This window comes from Coptis chinensis, chromosome 5, assembly GCF_015680905.1.
Source record: "Coptis chinensis isolate HL-2020 chromosome 5, ASM1568090v1, whole genome shotgun sequence".
NCBI classification, from domain to species: domain Eukaryota; kingdom Viridiplantae; phylum Streptophyta; class Magnoliopsida; order Ranunculales; family Ranunculaceae; genus Coptis; species Coptis chinensis.
The window spans coordinates 27,628,981-27,651,337 of record NC_141460.1 but is presented as its reverse complement, the minus strand read 5'-3'; the positions used below and the strand labels follow the sequence as shown (position 1 = coordinate 27,651,337).

Here is a 22,357-nt window from a genome sequence, read left to right as displayed (position 1 = left end):
TGATTGATTGATGAGTACATGCATTCTGCTTTAACTAGAATGTATAGTACATTGAAGCTGGGATGCTCCAAAAGTCGAGTTCAGAGTGCTATTCTACCAGCATTGATGCATTTGGGGAACATGCCCACATTTTGGAATCTGAGAAAGCTTTTATCTGTTGCCAGGAAAGGAAAAGGCACAGAGCTACCCTCTAAAGATGGGGCTTTTGTGTACAGAGCAACGTTATTTAGAGAAAAGAACAAGGAAGCAACTTCCATGCTAGATAACACTTCAAAGATATCCACTCTGAATACAAGCTAATGATCTCCAAATCCAATGGGCAATATTTACGCAAAGAACTCGACATTAACAACTACAAGAACAATAACATTTTTTGTGGGCTGATGGAGTGTACAGGTGCATCAAACATTATAAACAAAGCCATAAGGAGACTTTAAGCATGACTTCTGATTTCTGCAATCAAAACTGAAAGACAACTGAATTTCTCCAAATAAGCATAGAAATTACCGACAAGTAAAGGCTCACAAAGCGACGTAATAATGGAAATTTTGGTTAATTAGTCCACAACCACCATATTTTCATAAGTTGTAACCTACTCAAAATAAAGCTTAACAATTCTTTAATAATCTTTTACTATAGAGATCAGTGTCCGTCGATAATGGTAGAAGAACTCGACTCCTCTAGATTTGGATCTACCATTGCAAGGCCGATTTTGTTTTGATCCTTCCAGTTGTGCAACTTACACACCCTGAGCCCCAACTTCTTGCTTTAACTTCTTTTGGGTCAACAAGTACTGGTGCTTCTTCATCTTACAATGAGCAAGGATCGGACTGTTGTTTCAACAAACCATCTAAGCTTGAAAATAGTTTACAATTTCTGACCTTCTAGCTCATGCCGTTCTTAGACCTCATCATGTGTATGTGCAAACATTCATATGTATTTGAAGTAGACAAGAGGAACCCCTGACATACGAAGAATATAACTGAAAAGAAATCAGAAAAAAAAAAAAAATGTTCAAGTAGTTGTGGCTGACCTACCCGTGAATGTTTATTGAAATTTTAGTAGAATGATTAGCACCCTCTATTCCTTAGCAAAGTAGAATGGTTCCACCGAACTCTAATAATAAATTATACCTCTAATAGACTTTTTATCTATATGAAACACAAACATCAAACATTAATCATGTGGCTAATCGCGAACATCATACTTGACATTGTGTATTCCATCTTGCCAAGTTATCCTACCAAATGCACCACATAGATTACCTTTTGATACTTTTCACTTCCACCCATGGCAACTCCAATGTCTAATATATCCCCGCCAAAGGCAGCCGTGTGTCATTGATTCCATCGCCGACCATGGCTACAATTTTCTGATCTTTCTGAAGTTGACTAATGAACTTCTTCTTTCCATCTGGCTTGATTCCATTTCTTTTCTAACCGTTCAAATATTTAATGCAAATAACAGCAGCAATGTAAATACCTGGCATCAACTGGTAATCTAATTCCCCAAACTGCCAATGATTCTTTCAAACGGCCAAAAAGTCTCTACAAGCTTCACTTCTGCTCTCAAGAGAATCCTGCCAAAGACAATGAAACTTCATAACATCAAAGAAAAAAAATTATTCATAAACCAATAGATAGGAAAGTCGGGGAAATGACAATAACAACTTCAAAAGAGACAATGAACAACCAGAAACCGCAATCACACCCTCTACAAGACAAAACCTAAATAGAGGAAAAAACAGGTATATTTCTAAACACTCTCCTTATTACACACTCCAATGGCAAATTGTTTATAGAGTCAACCTGCCAATAGTAGCTTATGTATTAATCAGTAACTACGAAACTTATATATTTTAAAAAAAAGAAAAAAGCTTACAATGGTAACTATCCGCTTCGACGACACCAAAACAACCTTTCCATTAGGGTCCAAAACAAAGCCAGCAGGTGGGTTTGTTAAAGAAGCAGGATGGTAAGATTGGGAATGATATAATAGAAGACAAAATCAAGATAATAGAGTTCGCATTGTATTAGACTTCTAAGACAAAAACACTTCGTGTGTATATATGTCCATATATAATAGAGTTTCCATTATATTATAAAATATAATTCTTTCTTCACTGTCTTACCTTGCTTGACAATTTCCCTAATTTAATTTTTCAATGCCTTAATTTGTTAGATGACGACCAAAAAACGTTGGAGTCCTACAACGATGCAGATTCAAATACTGGAGCAGACCTTCAATCATTTCAATCAACCTACTAAACTGCAAATCCAAGATATCACAAATCAGTTGAAAGAACATAGTGAGGTTACAGAAACAAATGTGCATAAGTGGTTTTATAACAAACGGGAGAGATCCAGAAAGAATGGACCAGTGGAAGGTCTTCCATTATAATTTTGTCAACATATGTTAAGACATTCTTTATTGTTAATTGTTACTTAAGTTATAGTTGTTTACTTAATATGTTTTATTTTTATACAGTGGATGACCATATTGAAGTTGACGTTTCTTATGAGAAACGTTGGTCCGCAACAGCGATGCAGCTTCAGATACTTGAAAGTGCATTTAATAAAAAAAAATCATATTATACTAAGGAAGAAATCAAACTCTTGACAACTGAACTATCAATACATGGTCAAATTTCAGAAGATAATATAAAGAATTGGTTCAGGAATAGTCGAGTCAAATACAAAAAAGATAAACACAGTTCCCAGTCGTTTCCTAATGAACCTGGTAAGACATTCTTCATTGCACCTAAGTTTCATGGCAATCAAATAAGTATAAGTCTTTTATTTACAATGTTTTTTAATTTTGTCAACAGATGCTACATCCACTAAACATCAACTTGATGGTTTTTTTCCTTCACCGTCTTTTTCTAATGAACTTGGTAAGACATTCTTCATTGTTCATTTTTACTTGGCTTTAAGTTGTATTTAAAATGTTTTATTCTTATACAGTGGATGGACCGCAATCAAATAATTCATTGTTCATTTTTACTTGGCTTTAAGTTGTATTTAACATGTTTTATTCTTATACAATGGATGGACCGCAATCAAATAATGAAAAAGCAAAAAATAGCCGATATAAAAGGAGACGTATATTGAGTAATACAAAAATCCACCCAGTTGAAAATCATGGTTATGTTAATTGTGATGGTGAAACAAGCGATGACAACCATTATTCCCGAAAAAATCACTTATATCAACCAGACGGTGTTGGAGAAAGTGACGATGACTACGATTCTCAAATCAGTGGGAATGATTCGTATAGAAGATGAAAACGATACAAATGACCATATGGAAGTTGCAGTTTCCATGAGAAACCAAGTGAAGTTTTGCATGAAAGTAAGTAATATATTAGTTATACTATTAGTTATAGTTTTAATATTATTTTATTTTTATATTATTAGTTATAGTTTTTAACATTCATTTTAATTCAGTATTTGTTTCCAACCATTGGATTTTGGAGAACCAACATTAGTGTGTCCTTATTGTGATGCCATTGTTTGGTATGAAGAAAGGAATGACCGAACGAAAAATCCTAAAAATCCAAAATTCTCTATATGTTTGCGGTGGAGGGAAAGTTCAAATACCTTTTTTGAAAGATACACCTGATTTTTTAAATGAGCTTATGGATCGCAATTCGCTCCAGATCCAAAAAGTTTATGAAAAATATCAGAGTATAGAACAGCATGTTTGCTTTCACATCAACAGGAGGTGATGTTCAAGAATCAATAAACAATGGTCATGGTCCTTACGTCTACAAGATAAAAGGTCAAAACCACCACAAAATTGGCACCTTGCTTCCACCTGAAGGTTTACCCCTAAGTTTTCCCAACTTTACATATATGATACTGATAATGAAGTTGTGAACAGAATGAACTCTCTTAGTAAGAAAATTTTGACAAACGGGTCCGAAGAAGAGTTGGATCCAGATATTGTGAAGGGACTGATAGATATGTTAAACAATACAAACAAACTTACTGAGACTTATAGAATGGCAAGGGACAGGTTTAAAAGAGTCCGAAGTAGGTGATTTCGATTATAAAGCTTATTAGTACAAGACAAAAGGATGGAAGACTTTATAACATGCCGACATCATCTGAAGTTGCTGCACTAATTGTTGAGGAAGAGAGTGAATTTGGTAATTACCGTGATATTGTGGTGGACAAAAAAGGATATGGCCTGAAAAGAATAAATGAATTGCACCCAAGTTTCATGGCCATGCAATATCCTCTTTTGTTTCCTCATCTTTGAAGACGGTGCAGGGATTGATATCCCTTGTCGGAATAATGTCAAAGTTGGGAAAAGGACAAACATAAGCATGAGGGAGTTCTATGCTTTCAGGTTGCAAATGAGACTACAAGAAGGAAAAACAATTGTTCTTGGTGGACGCTTGAAACAACAACTTATTGTTGATTCTTACTGTGCTGTAGAACATATTAGAGTTGATTGGGTTAGAAATAACCAGCAGACTATTCGTGCTGAGCTTTATCAAGGATTAATTGATGCAGTACTTTCTGGAGATTCAAAACCAGGTTTTGTTGGAAGGCGAATAGTTTTACCATCTTCTTTCACCGGAGGTCCACGTTATATGCTGCAAAACTACTAAGACGCTATTGCGATTTGTCGATGGGCTGGATCTCCTGATCTATTCATAACTTTTACTTGCAATCCTAAATGGCCTGAAGTTCAAAAATGTATTGACAAGATTGCTCCTGGATATTCACACGTCGATTTCCCTGAAATTGTCTCTAGAGTTTTTGAGATCAAGCTGCATGAACTTATGACGGATTTGCAAAAACGTAAAAGGTTCGGAAAAGCTTGGGCGGGTAAGTAATTTACTAATTCAATTGTTTTTATAACTTATTCTTTCGTAATTTTTAACTTTTTAGTTCATTTGTAGACTTTATGACTATCATATTGCTAAGAAAAAAATATCTCCCCCTTCAAATATATAATTAATCTATAAATAAATGCTGAATATAGAAAAAAAAAAATGCCTAAATGATCCAAACAAGAAAGCAGTCTATGATAACACGCTGTAATATAGACAGGCACATACCTATCTTTGAGATCTTGAAATATACATGAATGATACGAGTTTTGTCGGCTCCGTAGTATACCATATGCTGCATAGAAATTTTAGGTAGTCGCCTTCAATAGCATCATAGACTAAGCCAGGACCTACAACCTTTACAGGATCAATATTTCCACCACCATAACCCAATTCAGCATCTGGGTTAGTTGTTGGATTTAGGGGGAAACCTACAAACAATAAGAAACATAAGTGACCTCGATGTGTGCTTCAAATGTAAAAGTTGGGACCAAACCCACAATTTAATCAATTTATCTCCATTCCCTACTATACACTTATTAGCTGAGGTACATTGACATGTGTATGCGTATCAGTATCCAACACAGCGAAATACTAAAAATTGAGGTATATCACATACAATATATCCGTGTGTCATGTCCGACGCAATTTTATTTTCAAAATATGGTGTGTCCATGTTACTTAGCTAATTAGTGTGACTAAAATCTCAAAATTGCAAGTGTAATAACATGCATTAGGATGCGCCATGTCAACATTACTCCAACAGTCCCTCGAACTATGCTTGACACATGTGTAGCTCCATCTACTGCAAGCTTTGACAGACCAAAATCAGACACCTTTGCTCTCATGTGATTGTCAAGAAGGATGTTGCTGTTTTTCAAATCCCTATGGATAATGGTTGGAACACACCCTCGTATGCAAGTACTCAATCCACGAAAACAATTTTGAGGGGTTGCAAGAGTTACATAGACCTCTCTATATGGTTATACTGCAGAGTTGATGCAAACCAATTAGACTTTTACTTGCTCCTTTGACCGAAAAAGAAAAATGGTATAGTAAAGTATTATTATGATACTTAACCTTTTTTGTTTGATCTTCAGCAATCTCAAGACGCTTTGATCTAAACCGATACTTCTCTCCCGTGCCAAAAGGTCCTTTGAATACAAATAATCATTAGACCATAGAAATAAGATGACAGTTTTCAGAGATAGGACACACTCACCATATAGATGCTCCTTGAGAGTTCCATTGTGCATATAGTCATAAACAAGGATACTTTTTCCTTCTTCTTGGCAGTAGACAAGGAATTGGACCAGATTTCTATGATGTATTCTTGAGAGTAGAGACACCTAAATATATTATAGCAATGATCAAGATACAGGCATACAGCACAAATTTTCGTTTCCATATAAAGAAAATAAACATCCTTTTCACTATAGTTTTAATAACATAAGTAATTGAACTGTTGGTAAACTGTCCAGATAACAGTACAGTTAGAAAAACATTTTAAACAGTTTTCTATCAAAAGTATATATCCAATATACTCGATAAAAGGATCATGATTTGACCATCACATACTAGCCTTCATAGATTATGACATACCAAAAGTAGTGTACAAACTTAACAAATGCCAATTTACATGTCTTCTAGCTCTATCTTCATGTTGTACCTTGCTCCCTTCACTCCCTGGAAAAGATTAATAGTTTATCAAATTTGACGTACAAATACTGCAGTCAAAGCACTTGAAATTTTTTAATACACCTTAACTGATAATAACTTAGCTCTATCATTGCCTTAGTGTAATAACTATAAAGTTTATTAACAATGAAGTACCCAAGGACACCACCATCTTTACAAAGTCCACACTCCCAGCCAAGGAACCGTACCTATATAAAAATCAAATAAAATAGTCAATAGATTGAACACTAGAATAACAAAAAAACAACTCTTGGATACAAAATCAATCTTCAGAATAAAAAAACTGAGCTGCTTCTTTCGTCAAGGTTGAATATTCTCTGATTTACAGAGCACAAAAGAATATACAGAGACAGCGAGTGACCATGATCCATTCTCGTTCAGATTGATCTTTGGCTTTTGTTTATATAGCAAATAAAGAGTAGGAGGGTTAGCACACTACTACCAAAGATCCAAATGAAATCCAACATGACTTCCTTCACAAATGTTTTAGGGTTTAGACTACACCACCATTCTCACACTAACCCGAGCTTTACCTCACTCGACCTCTCATACATAGAACCAACAAGAGTTATATTCTTAATCCACGTGCATGGGGTACCTAAGAATAGAGGTCGATTAGGAAAACAAGTGCCGATGCAATCTCCAAAGGAATAGGGACGAGTCCACCTTTTTGTCTTACCCCCAAAGATCAGATCAAGTTAAGTAACACCGACCATGTACCCTGTTATTTCTTAGATTCCTTTCGACATACTTCAAATAATTGTCAAAACTCATAAGTGCAACAGAAAAGCTACCCCTTCAATAGGGAATGAATAGAAAATTCTAAAATGCTGAGAATCAATCGAAAACATAAGAAATTAAAATGAATAATTAATCATTTTGAAACTAATATACCAAAAGGAACAGTCAATCAAAGAGTGGTGAAGTGGTCTACTTCTTAGTTTATTTCCATTGCTTCTGTTAGTTTGCAACTTCTTTACATAACATCTGTAAACAATTTGTTGCAAAGTCTTTATATTTACTATTAACTTTTAGTAAATATTATATTATTAAAGTATGAAAATCTGATACTAACTTCCAATTAATTGCAGCTCTCTACACAATAGAGTTCCAAAAGAGAGGATTGCCCCATGCTCATATCTTGCTGTTTTTGGAAAATTCAGCAAAGCCTTCCACCCCTTCACAAGTCAACAGAGTTATATCTCCGAATTGCCCGACCTGACAAAGTTAAGTATAATGCGGTTGTGGAATTCATGATTCACGGTCCATGTGGCGATCTAAACCAGATTCTCCTTGCATGGTAAAACTGATGATGGGAATCAAAAATGTTCTAGGCACTATCCAAACCATTCTCAGAATGGAGACAACGATTGGCGAAAATGACTTCACAGCCTATATGAGGAGAGACAATGGTCGAATCGCAAAAAAAGACGGAATAACTCTTGATAACAAATGGGTCATTCCACAATGTGGACTTGATTGTGAAGTTCCAAGCCCACATAAATGTTGAACACTTGCAACAAAGCAAGGTCAATCAAGTACCTATTCAAGTATATTAACAAGGGAAAGGATAGAGCATCTGCAATGATTGTTGAGAATGTAGTGACCGACAATAACAAGATGGGAACAAATTGTCAGGGATGTTGATGAAATATCAAACTTCTTAGACTGTCGATTTCTTTCTTCTTCTGAAGGAGTTTGGAGGCTTTTAAATTTTGATATACAGTACAGAAATCCGAGTGTCGAGCGGCTGCCATTCCATCTTGAAGGTCAAGATATTGTATACTACAAGCGAGAAAGATGATCCAAAAGTAGTAGTGCGTCGAGAAAAAGCGTCCAAAACAAAGTTTACAGAATGGTTCAAGGCAAATGAAGAGTATGAATTAGCCAGGACACTTACATATGTTGATTTCCCAACTAAATTTGTTTGGAAAAAAAAGTATAATAAGTGGACTCTACGAAAACGAGGAATATCAGTTGGACGAGTTTACTACGCACATCCTACATCAGGTGAAAAGTTCTACTTAAGAATGTTGCTTAATATTGTTAAAGGACCTATGAGTTATGAAGATATTCGTACAGTTAATGGAACCCCACATCCAACTTTTAAAGCAGCGTGTCAGGTAATCTTTCAACTATTTCAATTGTCCATCTACTACTAACAATTTTTTTGTGATATAGTAAGTAACATATTAAGCAGTATCCCTCTCGACCATTATTATATTCCAATAAAAGTCTAACATTATTATTAAAGTTATATGTCATTTGACAACAAAATATATATTCTGTCGTACTTAATGATATCTCCTATTCTCATAAAACAAAGTATGAATTATGCAACAAAACTGAATCAAGACTACATACCACTCCAAAAATGGCCCCTGAAGCACCAACTCAATCAAGTGCACTTCAACTTTTATCATAGCAGAAATACAACAATACAATTTCAAAATATTTTATACTCACAAGACATTGATTGCAATGAGGACATTAGTCCATAATCTTTCATTGCCTGAGATGTGGCATTCCTGAAGAGTCTACTTTAAGTCCCATTAATTTTATTTCTTAATATCAAGTTTTTCATTTTATATTATATCATTTTTGGATTAGGGCATACGGTTTGCTAGAGGGCGGCGATGAATGGAATGATGCTATGAAGCAAGCAAGCGAAAGTGGGCAAATCCAGCTTCTTTAAAGAGAACTTTTTGTCACTTTAATCTTCTTTGTGTGAGGTTACATCTCCGTAAATACTTTTGAAAATCATCGAAAAAGCCTTGGTGAAGATATTTTGTTTCGCTACTGAAAAACCAACCACAACCAAAGTCTCCAAATTAAGTGATGACCCGATAAAGAATGATACTCTTTGCGAGATTGAGAATATCATGGTTCATAGGGGGAAAACACTTACAGATATTGAAGGTTTTCCTAAATTCAATATTTCTTCACAAGCATCCTATGGTAACAAATTGATTGCTAAAGAATTGGATTACAACTACTTAAAGTTGCACAACGAACATATCAAACTCTATAACGGTCTCAACAATGAACAGAAAAATGTTTACAACTGTGTAACTAATGCAGTTGAGACGCAATCTGGAGGTGTTTTTTTTGTCTACGGAAGTGGGGGAACTGGGAAAGCATATCTCTACAAGACTATCATTTCAAAACTCCGTTCTGAAAGTAAAATTGTTCTTGCAGTTGCTTCTTCGGGAATAGCATCACTTCTTTTACCGGGATCTGAACGAAAGACATTCAAGGTTTAAAATTATGATACCTACAGATGAGACCACAAGTTGTGATATTTCTCATGGTTCAAAACTACACAAGCTTATTTCAAAAGCTGACCTTATTGTGTGGGACGAAGCTCCAATGACTCATAGGCACGGCTTTGAGGCCGTTGACCGTACTCTGAAAGACTTATTGAAACCAGATACTAGAGATTTTGGTGGAAAGACATTTCTCATGGGTGGAGATTTCAGACAAATTTTGCCAGTCATACCAAGAGGTAAAAGAATTGATGTTGTTAAAGCTTCGATTAACAAATCAAAACTTTAGAAAAACTGCCAAGTTTTTCACTTGAGTGAAAACATAAGACTCAAGAGTGACGTGATGGACTATGACACTATTAGTTCTGTAGATGAGTTTAGCAAATGGGTTCTAGATTTAGGAGATGGGAACCTACCTACAAAGGCGATGAATGAAGAAATAGAGCCGACTTGGATCAAAATACCTGATGACTTACTCATTTCAGAAAGTGACAACTCAGTTGAAGATATCATCAAGCACCATTTATCCGTGATTTGGTGAATAAGTATCACGTTAAGTACTTGAAAGAGAGGAGTATTCTAGCACCAAGAATGACACGGTAGATGAAATAAATTCTGCGGTTGTTTCAAAATTCACGGAGATTTAAAAAGCTACTTAAGTCTGGACTCTATGTCCAATCCCAGGAAAGTGTGCGAGAACAAGATGTTACGTATCCAACAAAATTTTAAACAACTTGGAATTTTCCGAGTACCAAACCACAATCTGAAGCTTAAGCGTGGAGTCCCTATTATCTGATCTGAAACATGAATCAAAGTGAAGGACGTGTAATGGTACTAGACTCACAAAGACAAATATTGCTCCAAAAGTCATAGAAGCAACAATTATTACTAGAACAAAGATAGGAGAACCAGTTTTTATTCCCGCATGATTATGTCTCCAAGTGACACAAAATGGCCTTTCGCCTTGAGGAGGAAACAGTTTCTGTCAAAGTTTGTTTATTTATGACTATAAACAAAAGTCAAGGTCAGACTTTTGATAAGGTTGGTGTTTATTTACCAAGACCAATTTTCACACATGGCCGGTTATATGTTCTTTGTCTCGCGAACCACCTCAAGAAAGGGATTGAAATTCCTAATAAAAGGACGGAAATGAACCCGAAGGGCACACAAAGAACATCGTGTATAAAGAAGTTTTCAATTCAATATGAACATATCAACTCAAGGTATGTCCTAATATAGCTATTTTACATTCAAGATGAATCACATACAAGATTAAAATAAAAACAAGTTAAATAAATATATATTAATTTCTTGCATCATACATGGCATGGCAAAGTGATCTCCGGGTAATTAGATTGATTGTCTCATCTGTAGGTCTAGGATACAATTTGTAAAAAGTGTTTACTTTAATCTAAACAGTCTCATCAAGGCGTTGGATATGGTGGTGCTGCAACCCATCTAGGTGAAGTTGTCTTGGCTTTTGTGGTGGTTCTCGAAGGAATTATGTTATTTTTCAGGAGCTAGAAGCTATAGAGAAAGGGTTGCAAAGATGTCAACTACATGGCTTTTGGAGAGTTGAAGTTAGTTCTAACTATTTGTTCGAGAATATCAAGAGTTTGAATAGTTAATTTTTCCATCAATTATATTGTAAACCCTTATTGTAGGCCGCCAGTATTATTATAACGATTTGTTATTTCAAGTTGGAAGCCAATGCCCCTTGCTTAACAATTTAAGGAAATGGTAAAACTAATTTCTAAGATACATGGGACCACATAGAAGATATAAGTAAAGATGGAAAATGGATGTTACCCGGTGCCAAATTCAAAACATTCTCTTCTCAATAGTAGAACCCTCCCCTTGCCGCGGTAAAGAAATCTAATAGGTACCCGAAAAAGAAAGAAGATGGAATGTAAATGAAATCAATAAAACCAAGATCGCTGACAACGTATCATGCTCTCTCCCCGATAAGGTCATGTCACTATCTACAATGAAAACAGACCTTCCAGAAAAGTGTTGCCTCTTGCAAGTGGCGAAAACCCCTAACTCATGGTGGTCTTAACCGCCAGATACAAGATGCATATGAATTTTTGCAAGTGCATATGACGCAGCAGCGGGGATGGCTTCAACTTCCTCATCATTGACCTACAAAGATGTACCACCACTAATTTAACTTCTACAAAGTGCATATGCCGCAGCCAAGGCAGTATTAGTGGTACTTTTACACTTCTTTACTTGACGTAGCAGTGAATTCTGCTCTAATTGAATTAATAACAAGCAGATGATTACATAAGGTCGAACTCAACAACCTCCAACTTCTTATTCAATTGGCAGCGTAAACCAAAATGGTTCCACTACTTTTTGTTTTATTATTTTCTCCCTTTCATGTTGCAGTGGATAAAAGCACAGTTCTAAAGCAAAGAGCAAGAAACCATTCTAATCAACTTACTTTTATATAGCTCCGAAAGATAGTTAAGGGCGGGGGCAGTTATTATGGTTTCTAGATAATCAAAGAACTCAAAAGAGTATTTCAATAACATGACCGGTACTTTCAACCGAGCCTTGCCTAATCCAATTTAGACATCAAGAACTGTGTTTTCAAGGTGCTATGCATATCCAAATAAAGAAACTTAAATTTAACCTGGGTAATGAGAAAAATTTCTAAACTAATCTACTTGGTTTTACCTTCCGTGGTCTCGAGAATCTTGAATTTCCACACCGACAGGACCACAAGAGTTGGTCCAAGACGTCCCAAAGGTAGCAAACCACCATCATACACACATGCACAGTGCTCCCAAATGTTTCACGAAATCTCGGATGCATACACTAGCTGACCACTTACATTCGCACCCGTAAGGACTAATGCACTCCTCTCGACCACGGGCAATGGCTCAAAAATTTAGAATCACGGGACACAAACTCCTATCTTTGTCCAATCCTGGGTTCAATGATTTCTCAACTATACTAGATTAATGGTAAACCTTAAGTAATTACTAAGTAGAGTCTTTTCACACACTATGAGCAAAATATTAGTGTGCCATGTAGTGACACACTCTTATTAGAGTAGCAACCGACAAAAGTACATGAGGCAGATATCTGGGGCGTGAAAACCCACTGCCCGAGTGACAAATTACCGAAGTTTTCACGTGTGGTCAAAATGATGGGTTCACACAATTGCTCAATTTTAGTTACATTTACAGCGATAGTCCAAGTTTACCATCTTATACAAGGTTACCATATTTTTCCTTAAATCATAGCTCTCACAAAGAAATGATCTATCCTCGATTGTAACCGCAGAAGAAGAACTACTCTTATTTTCCGAACGTAAAAATAGCGGGTCTAAGGCAAGAAACATTACACTCAATACATTATATACTGTATATAAAGGGACTTCAGTGAACATCATATATATATACTTTGTATATATATGATGCATCGATATTATATTTAATGTGACATAATGTTGAGTTTGCGAAATCGGTACTTCATTTTTTTTTATGCCTTCTTTATCTCGGCTCACTTGATTTTTAATGTTTGTTTATTTTATAGCTCCGAAAGATAGTTAGGACAGGGCCAGGTTATTATGGTTTCTAGATAATCAAAGAACTCAAAAGAGTACTTCAATAACTTGACCGGTACTTAACCGAGCCTTGCCCAATCCAATTTAGACATCAAGAACTGTGTTTTTCAAGGTGCTATGCATATCCAAATAAAGAAACTTAAATTTAACTGGGTAATGAGACAAATTTCTAAACTAATCTACTTGGTTTTACCTTCCGTGTCTCGAGAATCTTGAATTTCCACGGCATTATGAGAACCACAAGAGTTGGTCAAGACGCCCAAAGGTAGCAAACCACCATCATACACACATGCACAGTGCTCCCAAAGGTTTCTGAAATATCGGATGCATACACTAGCTGACCACTTTACATTCGCACCGTAAGGACTAATGCACTCCTCAAACCACGGGCAATGGCTCAAAAAAATTTAGAATCTATGGACACAACCTCCTATCTTTGTCCAATCCACGGGTTCAATGATTTCTCAAGTATAATAGATTAATGGTAAACCTTAAGTAATTACTAAGTAGAGTCTTTTTCACACACTATGAGCAAAATATTAGTGTGCCATGTAGTGACACACTCTTATTAGACTAGCAACCGACAAGTACATGAGGCGGATATACGCATTACATGAAAACCGACCAGAAGTGACAAATTCATCGAGTTTTCACGTGGGTCAAAATGATGGGTTCGCACAATTGCTCAATTTTAGTTACATTTACAAATGATAGTCCAAGTTTACCATCTTATACAAGGTTACCATATTTTTCCTTAATTCATAGCTCTGGCGACAGCAAATGATCTATCCTCCTCGATTGTAACCCAAAAGAAGAACTACTCTTCATTTGTCGAACAGCCAATAGCGGGGTCTAAGGCAAGAAACATTACACTCAATACAAGATATACCGTATATAAAGGGACTTCGATGAACATCATATATATATCTTGTATATATATGATGCATCGATATTGTATTTAATGTGACATAATGTTGAGTTTGCGAAATCGGTACTTACATTGTTTTTCTGCTTCTTTATCTCGCTCACTTGATTTTTTAATGTTTGTTTATTTTATCGGTTACTCTAACCAATAACCTAGCTCTCTAATCGTAATAAATTTGTTCATCTTAAACAAGTTAGTCAACAATGCACATCACTCCTGTAAGTGAGTTTTATTTAAATTTCTTATCGATTTGGAATTTTTAACCCAATGCAATGCTAGAAAAGCCAAGGAATCCAACCCAGCCTCAATCAACTTCAAGTGCAAAGATGAACCGATGACCATCCACCGTAAATCGAAGTCACATTTGTTAACGGAGTTGAGTAAGTTTTTGATGCCAACACATCTACCACGAGCATTAGATAGATGATTTTGGAGAAGGGCGTTTTAGAGACCGAGCAAATGTATCGCGGATAATAATGAGACTTGGCCTTTGTTATGATTCCCTAAGAAAAGATTAATCGAGCTTTCCTCGAATCATAATTGTTAGGCACTTATTTGTTACATAGGGCTTAGGCATCAATTCGTATCCTGGGTGCGGTTGGTTGTAATACAATTCTTCATCATGTTCACATTATGTTTGAAATACCGATAACCGATTAATTAAGCATAATTTATACTAATTGTTCAGTTCGGTGTTGGCCCTTTTTATTTTGAACATAATGTCTTTAATATCGGTTCTAGGTCTTTTACTATGCCTTGGAATGATTTCTTTAGGTATTACAATTGTAAGTCATCCTAAATTACAATTGAATCGTGAGTTTTTCCAGATATCTATCGCCAGTTTTCGGATATCTATCGCTCAGTTCTTAGACAATTAGAAGTCTTAAACAATTAAAACTCTAAAACTAACACAACACTTCACAGTCTTAGAAGTATTAGAACTCTATTACTACCTACGGATGTTTATCCAAAAAACAACTATAAATCACAACCAAAAACCATACTCCACTAATCTACAAAGCTTCTCTCCTCAAATTAACAAAGGTATTATTAGAAAAAACAAGAACTATAAATATAAATCCTACGATTAATCAAAATATTTTGACAGTTTCTAAATTCTTCTATTGTATATTGGTGTTATTCTATAATTCAAGTTAAGCAATCATACAGTACAACATATTCCTCTAATTAACAAAATTTATAAAGTAACATGTTCCTCTTTTGTTTCTTCAACTTTTGTTTATGTAACTTCTATGTAACTTTTTTTATTTAGGATAACATATGTAACTTATTTTAAATTTCTAATAGACTTTGTATCATACCTAGATTTAATTACACGCCACAGACCACAATTGCAAGTGTAGATTGTAGTAAAAATAATATCTCATAACTAGAAAATAACAAGGATAAATTTTACATACCCGCTCAAAGCATGATCCGAATCGTAATCCTTTGGGAGAGACACACTTGCTACCTCCCCACGGGACCTTAAAGTGCCCCTCGCAATGTGCTCTCAAACTGCCAATAAAGGATAGGTGAGAATAGTATCAAATTAAGCCCTATAACTTTCTTACCCTCGGGAAGAGGAACCGGATCTCGGTCTGTGTCCACTATAACGCTGATCACTTTTCTGCCATTGCTTGCGCCAATGAGGTATAATGGATGCCTCACAATCACCATTGCTACTTTTACATTTGCATTGTTTAGAGTATTTGTGCTCACAAGCCGTCGCTGTGGTGACTATTGTCTTACTATATTAAAAGCATTAGTTGGATTTAAGTAGTCATGTTGTTATTGTGGTTTTTCTATTTTGCCCCTGTTGTGCCATCATTTTTGTTTTTTACCGATGCCTCAAAATGTAGTTTATAGACTTGAGTAACCTCCCTACCGAGCCAAACACACTAACCATAACATTTGTTTTACTACTCTAAGTATTTACTAATTCAATTGTTTTATAACTTATTCTTTACGTAATTTTTAACTTTTAGTTCATTTGTAGACTTTATGGCTATCATATTGCTAAGAAAAAATATCTCCCCTTCAAATATATAATTAATCTATAAATAAATGCTGAATATAGAAAAAAAAAAATGCCCTAAATGATCCAAACAAGAAAGATCTATGATAACTATTTGTAATATAGGCAGGCACATACCTATCTTTGAGATCTTGAAATATACATGAATGATCTGAGTTTTGTCGTCCAAGTAGTATACCATATGCTGCATAGAAATTTTAGGTAGTCGCCTTCAATAGCATCATAGACTAAGCCAGGACCTACAACCTTTACAGGATCAATATTTCCACCACCATAACCCAATTCAGCATCTGGGTTAGTTGTTGGATTTAGGGGGAAACCTACAAACAATAAGAAACATAAGTGACCTCGATGTGTGCTTCAAATGTAAAAGTTGGGACCAAACCCACAATTTAATCAATTTATCTCCATTCCCTACTATACACTTATTAGCTGAGGTACATTGACATGTGTATGCGTATCAGTATCCAACACAGCGAAATACTAAAAATTGAGGTATATCACATACAATATATCCGTGTGTCATGTCCGACGCAATTTTATTTTCAAAATATGGTGTGTCCATGTTACTTAGCTAATTAGTGTGACTAAAATCTCAAAATTGCAAGTGTAATAACATGCATTAGGATGCCATGTCAACATTACTCCAACAGTCCCTCGATATGCTTGACACATGTAGCTCCATCTACTGCAAGCTTTGACAGACCAAAAAATCAGACACCTTTTGCTCTCATGTGATTGTCAAGAAGGATGTTGTTGTTTTTCAAATCCCTATGGATAATGGGTGGAACACACCCCGTGATGCAAGTACTCAATCCTGAAACAATTTTGAGGGTTTTAAAGAGTTACATAGACCTCTCTATATGGTTATATGCAGAGTTGATGCAAACCAATTAGACTTTTACTTGCTCCTTTGACCGGAAAAAGAAAAATGGTATAGTAAAGTATTATTATGATCTGAACCTTTCTTTGCATCTTCAAAGAATCTCAAGACGCTTGATCTAATCGATACTTCTCTCCCCGTACAAGGGTCCTTTGAATACAAATAATCATTAGACCATAGAAATAAGATGGCAGTTTTGGAGATAGGACACACTCACCATATAGATGCTCCTTGAGAGTTCCATTGTGCATATAGTCATAAACAAGGATACTTTTTCCTTCTTCTTGGCAGTAGACAAGGAATTGGACCAGATTTCTATGATGTATTCTTGAGAGTAGAGACACCTAAATATATTATAGCAATGATCAAGATACAGGCATACAGCACAAATTTTCGTTTCCATATAAAGAAAATAAACATCCTTTTCACTATAGTTTTAATAACATAAGTAATTGAACTGTTGGTAAACTGTCCAGATAACAGTACAGTTAGAAAAACATTTTAAACAGTTTTCTATCAAAAGTATATATCCAATATACTCGATAAAAGGATCATGATTTGACCATCACATACTAGCCTTCATAGATTATGACATACCAAAAGTAGTGTACAAACTTAACAAATGCCAATTTACATGTCTTCTAGCTCTATCTTCATGTTGTACCTTGCTCCCTTCACTCCCTGGAAAAGATTAATAGTTTATCAAATTTGACGTACAAATACTGCAGTCAAAGCACTTGAAATTTTTTAATACACCTTGGCTGATAATAACTTAGCTCTATCATTGCCTTAGTGTAATAACTATAAAGTTTATTAACAATGAAGTACCTAAGGACACCACCATCTTTACAAAGTCCACACTCCACCAAGGAACCGTACCTATATAAAAAATCAAATAAAATAGTCAATAGATTGAACACTAGAATAACAAAAAAACAACTCTTGGATACAAAATCAATCTTGAATAATAAAAACTGAGCAGCTTCTTTTCATTAAGGTTGAATATTCTCCCGATTTACAGGAGAACAAAAGAATATCTGAGAGGCAGCGAGTGACCATGATCCATTCTGTTCAGATTGATGCTGGCTTTGTTTATATAGCAAATAAAGAGTAGGAGGAGGTTAGCACACTACTACCAAAGCATCCAATTTTGAAATCCAACATGACTTAGACACAAATGTTTTAGGGGTTTAGACTACACCACCATTCTCAAGACTTGGGGCTTTACCTCACTTGACCTCTCATACATAGAACCAACAAGAGTTATATTCTTAATCCACGTGCATGGGGTACCTAAGAATAGAGGTCGATTAGGAAACAAGTGCCGATGCAATCTCCAAAGGAATAGGACGAGTCCACCTTTTTTGTCTTTGACCAAAGACAGATCAAGAAGATTTAAACACGATAGCCATGTACCCTGTTATTTCTTAGATTCCTTTCGACATACTTCAAATAATTGTCAAAACTCATAAGTGCAACAGAAAAGCTACCCCTTCAATAGGGAATGAATAGAAAATTCTAAAATGCTGAGAATCAATCGAAAACATAAGAAATTAAAATGAATAATTAATCATTTTGAAACTAATATACCAAAAGGAACAGTCAATCAAAGAGTGGTGAAGTGGTCTACTTCTTAGTTTATTTCCATTGCTTCTGTTAGTTTGCAACTTCTTTACATAACATGTGTAAACAATTTGTTGCAAAGTCTTTATATTTACTATTAACTTTTAGTAAATATTATATTATTAAAGTATGAAAAATCGATACTAACTTCCAATTAATTGCAGCTCTCTACACAATAGAGTTCCAAAAGAGGATTGCCCCATGCTCATATCTTGCTATTTTTTAGAAAATTCAAAGCAAAGCCTTCCACCCCTTCACAAGTCAACGAGTTATATCGCGAATTGCCCGACCTCGCCGACAAAGTTACAGATAATGCGGTTGTGGAATTCATGATTCACGGTCCATGTGGCGATCTAAAACCAGATTCTCCTTGCATGGTAAAACCGATGATGGGAATCAAAATGTTCTAGGCACTATCGAAACCATTCTCAGAAGCGAGACAACGATTGACGAAAATGACTTCACCCGCCTATATGAGGGAGAGACAATGGTCGAGCGCAAAAAGACGAATAACTCTTGATAACAAATGGGTCATTCCACACAATGTGGACTTGATTGTGAAGTTCCAAGCCCACATAAATGTTGAACACCGCAACAAAGCAAGGTCAATCAAGTACCTATTCAAGTATATTAACAAGGGAAAGGATAGAGCATCCGCAATGATTGTTGAGAATGTAGTGGATTCGACAATGAAGAAGGGAACAAATTGTCGGGGATGTTGATGAAATATCAAACTTCTTAGATCGTCGATTTCTTTCTTCTTTCAAGGAGTTTGGAGGCTTTTAAATTTTGATATACAAGATGTAAATCCGAGTGTCGAGCGGCCGCCATTCCATCTTGAAGGTGAGAATATTGTATACTACAAAATGAGAAAGATGATCCAAAAGTAGTAAAGGCCGAGAAAAAGCCCAAAACAAAGTTTTACGAATGGTTCAAGGCAAATGAAGAGTATGAATTAGCCAGACACTTACATATGTTGATTTCCCCAACTAAATTTGTTTGGAAAAAAAAAAAAAGTATAATAAGTGGACTCTACGAAAACGAGGAATATCAGTTGGACCGAGTTTACTACGCACATCCTACATCGTGAAAAGTTCTACTTAAGAATGTTGCTTAATATTGTTAAAGGACCTATGAAGTTATGAAGATATTACCGTGCAGTTAATGGAACCCCACATCCAACTTTTAAAGTAAAAGTGTCGGTCGTAATCTTTCAACTATTTCAATTGTCCATCTACTACTAACAATTTTTTGTGATATAGTAAGTAACATATTAAGTAAAGTATCCCAAGGACCATTATTATATTCCAATAAAAGTCTAACATTATTATTAAAGTTATATGTCATTTGACAACAAAATATATATTCGCCATTACTTAATGATATCTCCTATTCTCATAAAACAAAGTATGAATTATGCAACAAAACTGAATCAAGACTACATACCACTCCAAAAATGGCCCCTGAAGCACCAACTCAATCAAGTGCACTTCAACTTTTATCATAGCAGAAATACAACAATACAATTTCAAAATATTTTATACTCACAAGACATTGATTGCAATGAGGACATTAGTCCATAATCTTTCATTGCCTGAGATGTGGCATTCCTGAAGAGTCTACTTTAAGTCCTGTTACTTTATTTCTTAATATCAAGTTTTTTTTCATTTTATATTATATCATTTTTGGATTCTGTGCATACGGTTTGCTAGAGGATCTATAGTGAATGGAATGATGCTATGAAGCAAGCAAGCGAGTGGGCAAATCCGGCTTCTTTAAGAGAACTTTTTGTCACTTTAATCTTGCCGTGGTGAGGTTACATCTCTAGAAATACTTTTGAAAATCATCGAAAAGCCTTGGTGAAGATATTTTGTTTAGATTACAGAAAAACCAACCACAACCAAAGTCTCCCAGCCTAAGTGATGACCGTGATAAAGAATGATACTCTTTTTAGATTGAGAATATCATGGTTCAGGGGAAAACACTTACGATATTGAAGGTTTTCCTAAATTCAATATTTCTTCACAAGCATCCTATGGTAACAAATTGATTGCTAAAGAATTGATTACAACTACTTAAAGTTGCACAACTAACATATCAAACTCTATAACGGTCTCAACAATGAACAGAAAAAATGTTTACAACCGTGTAACTAATGCGGTTGAGGCTTAACCGGAGGTGTTTTTTTTGTTCGGAAGTGGGGAACTGGGGAAAGCATATCTATTAAGACTATCATTTCAAAACTCCGCTCGAAAGTAAAATTGTTCTTGCAGTTGCTTCTTCGAATAGCATCACTTCTTTTACGAGGTGGATAACAAACACATTCAAGGTTTAAAATTATGATACCTACAGATGAGACCACAAGTTGTGATATTTCTCATGGTTCAAAACTACACAAGCTTATTTCAAAAGTCTGACCTTATTGTGTGGGACCTAAGCTCCAATGACTCATAGGCACGGCTTTGAGGCCGTTGACCGCACTCTGAAAGACTTATTGAAACCAAGATACTAGAGATTTTGGTGGAAAGACATTTCTCATGGGTGGAGATTTCGCACAAATTTTGCTACCATACCAAGAGGTAAAAGAATTGATGTTGTTAAAGCTTCGATTAACAAATCAAAACTTTAGAAAAACTGCCAAGTTTTTCACTTGAGTGAAAACATAAGACTCAAGAGTGACGTGATGGACTATGACACTATTAGTTCTGTAGATGAGTTTAGCAAATGGGTTCTAGATTTAGGAGATGGGAACCTACCTACAAAGGCGATGAATGAAGAAATAGAGCCGACTTGGATCAAAATACCTGATGACTTACTCATTTCAGAAAGTGACAACTCAGTTGAAGATATCATCAGCACCATTTATCCAGATTTGGTGAATAAGTATACAGAAGTTAAGTACTTGAAAGAGAGGAGTATTCTAGCACCGAAGAATGACACGGTAGATGAAATAAATTCTGCAGTTGTTTCAAAAATTCCTGGAGATTTAAAAAGCTACTTAAGTGCAGACTCTCTATGTCCAATCCCAGGAAAGTGCGCAGAACAAGATGTTCTGTATCCAACAGAATTTTTAAACAGCTTGGAATTTTCCGGAGTACCAAACCACAATCTGAAGCTTAAGCGTGGAGTCCCTATTATGCTGATGCGAAACATGAATCAAAGTGAAGGACGCGGTAATGGTACTAGACTCACGGTGACAAATATTGCTCCAAAAGTCATAGAAGCAACAATTATTACTAGAACAAAGATAGGAGAACCAGGTTTTATTCCTGAGAATGATTATGTCTCCAAGTGACACAAAATGGCCTTTCGCCTTCGGAGGAAACAGTTTCTGTCAAAGTTTGTTTTAGCTTATGACTATAAACAAAAGTCAAGGTCAGACTTTTGATAAGGTTGGTGTTTATTTACCAAGACCAATTTTCACACATGGCCAGTTATATGTTGTCGCCTCGCGAACCACCTCAAGAAAGGGATTGAAATTCTAATAAAAAGGATCTGAAATGAA

At 35.5% G+C, this 22,357-nt stretch overlaps 1 protein-coding gene and 2 long non-coding RNA genes across 5 annotated transcripts; 1 reads left to right on the top strand and 2 right to left on the bottom strand.

The window, feature by feature from the left end:
• Positions 1–523: 523 nt before the first annotated feature.
• Positions 524–2,498, bottom strand: LOC147497233 (uncharacterized). Of its 3 annotated transcripts, none has more exons than XR_015195058.1 (3): positions 1,882–2,498; positions 1,483–1,579; positions 524–982 (listed from the first exon to the last, which is right to left on the bottom strand). It is a non-coding gene; the product is annotated as an uncharacterized LOC147497233 (long non-coding RNA). The 3 variants fall into 3 exon arrangements; XR_015195059.1 differs by having other exon boundaries at positions 524–962; positions 1,882–2,497; XR_015195060.1 differs by having other exon boundaries at positions 2,132–2,496.
• Positions 2,499–6,063: 3,565 nt separating this feature from the next.
• Positions 6,064–6,731, bottom strand: LOC147497232 (uncharacterized). The gene is made up of 3 exons (XR_015195061.1): positions 6,676–6,731; positions 6,445–6,528; positions 6,064–6,191 (listed from the first exon to the last, which is right to left on the bottom strand). It is a non-coding gene; the product is annotated as an uncharacterized LOC147497232 (long non-coding RNA).
• Positions 6,732–21,535: 14,804 nt separating this feature from the next.
• On the top strand, positions 21,536–22,147 carry LOC147497231 (uncharacterized). Its single transcript, XM_086562814.1, has one exon. The coding sequence runs from the start codon at positions 21,536–21,538 to the stop codon at positions 22,145–22,147; it is 612 nt and encodes a 203-aa protein (XP_086418940.1).
• Positions 22,148–22,357: the final 210 nt, after the last annotated feature.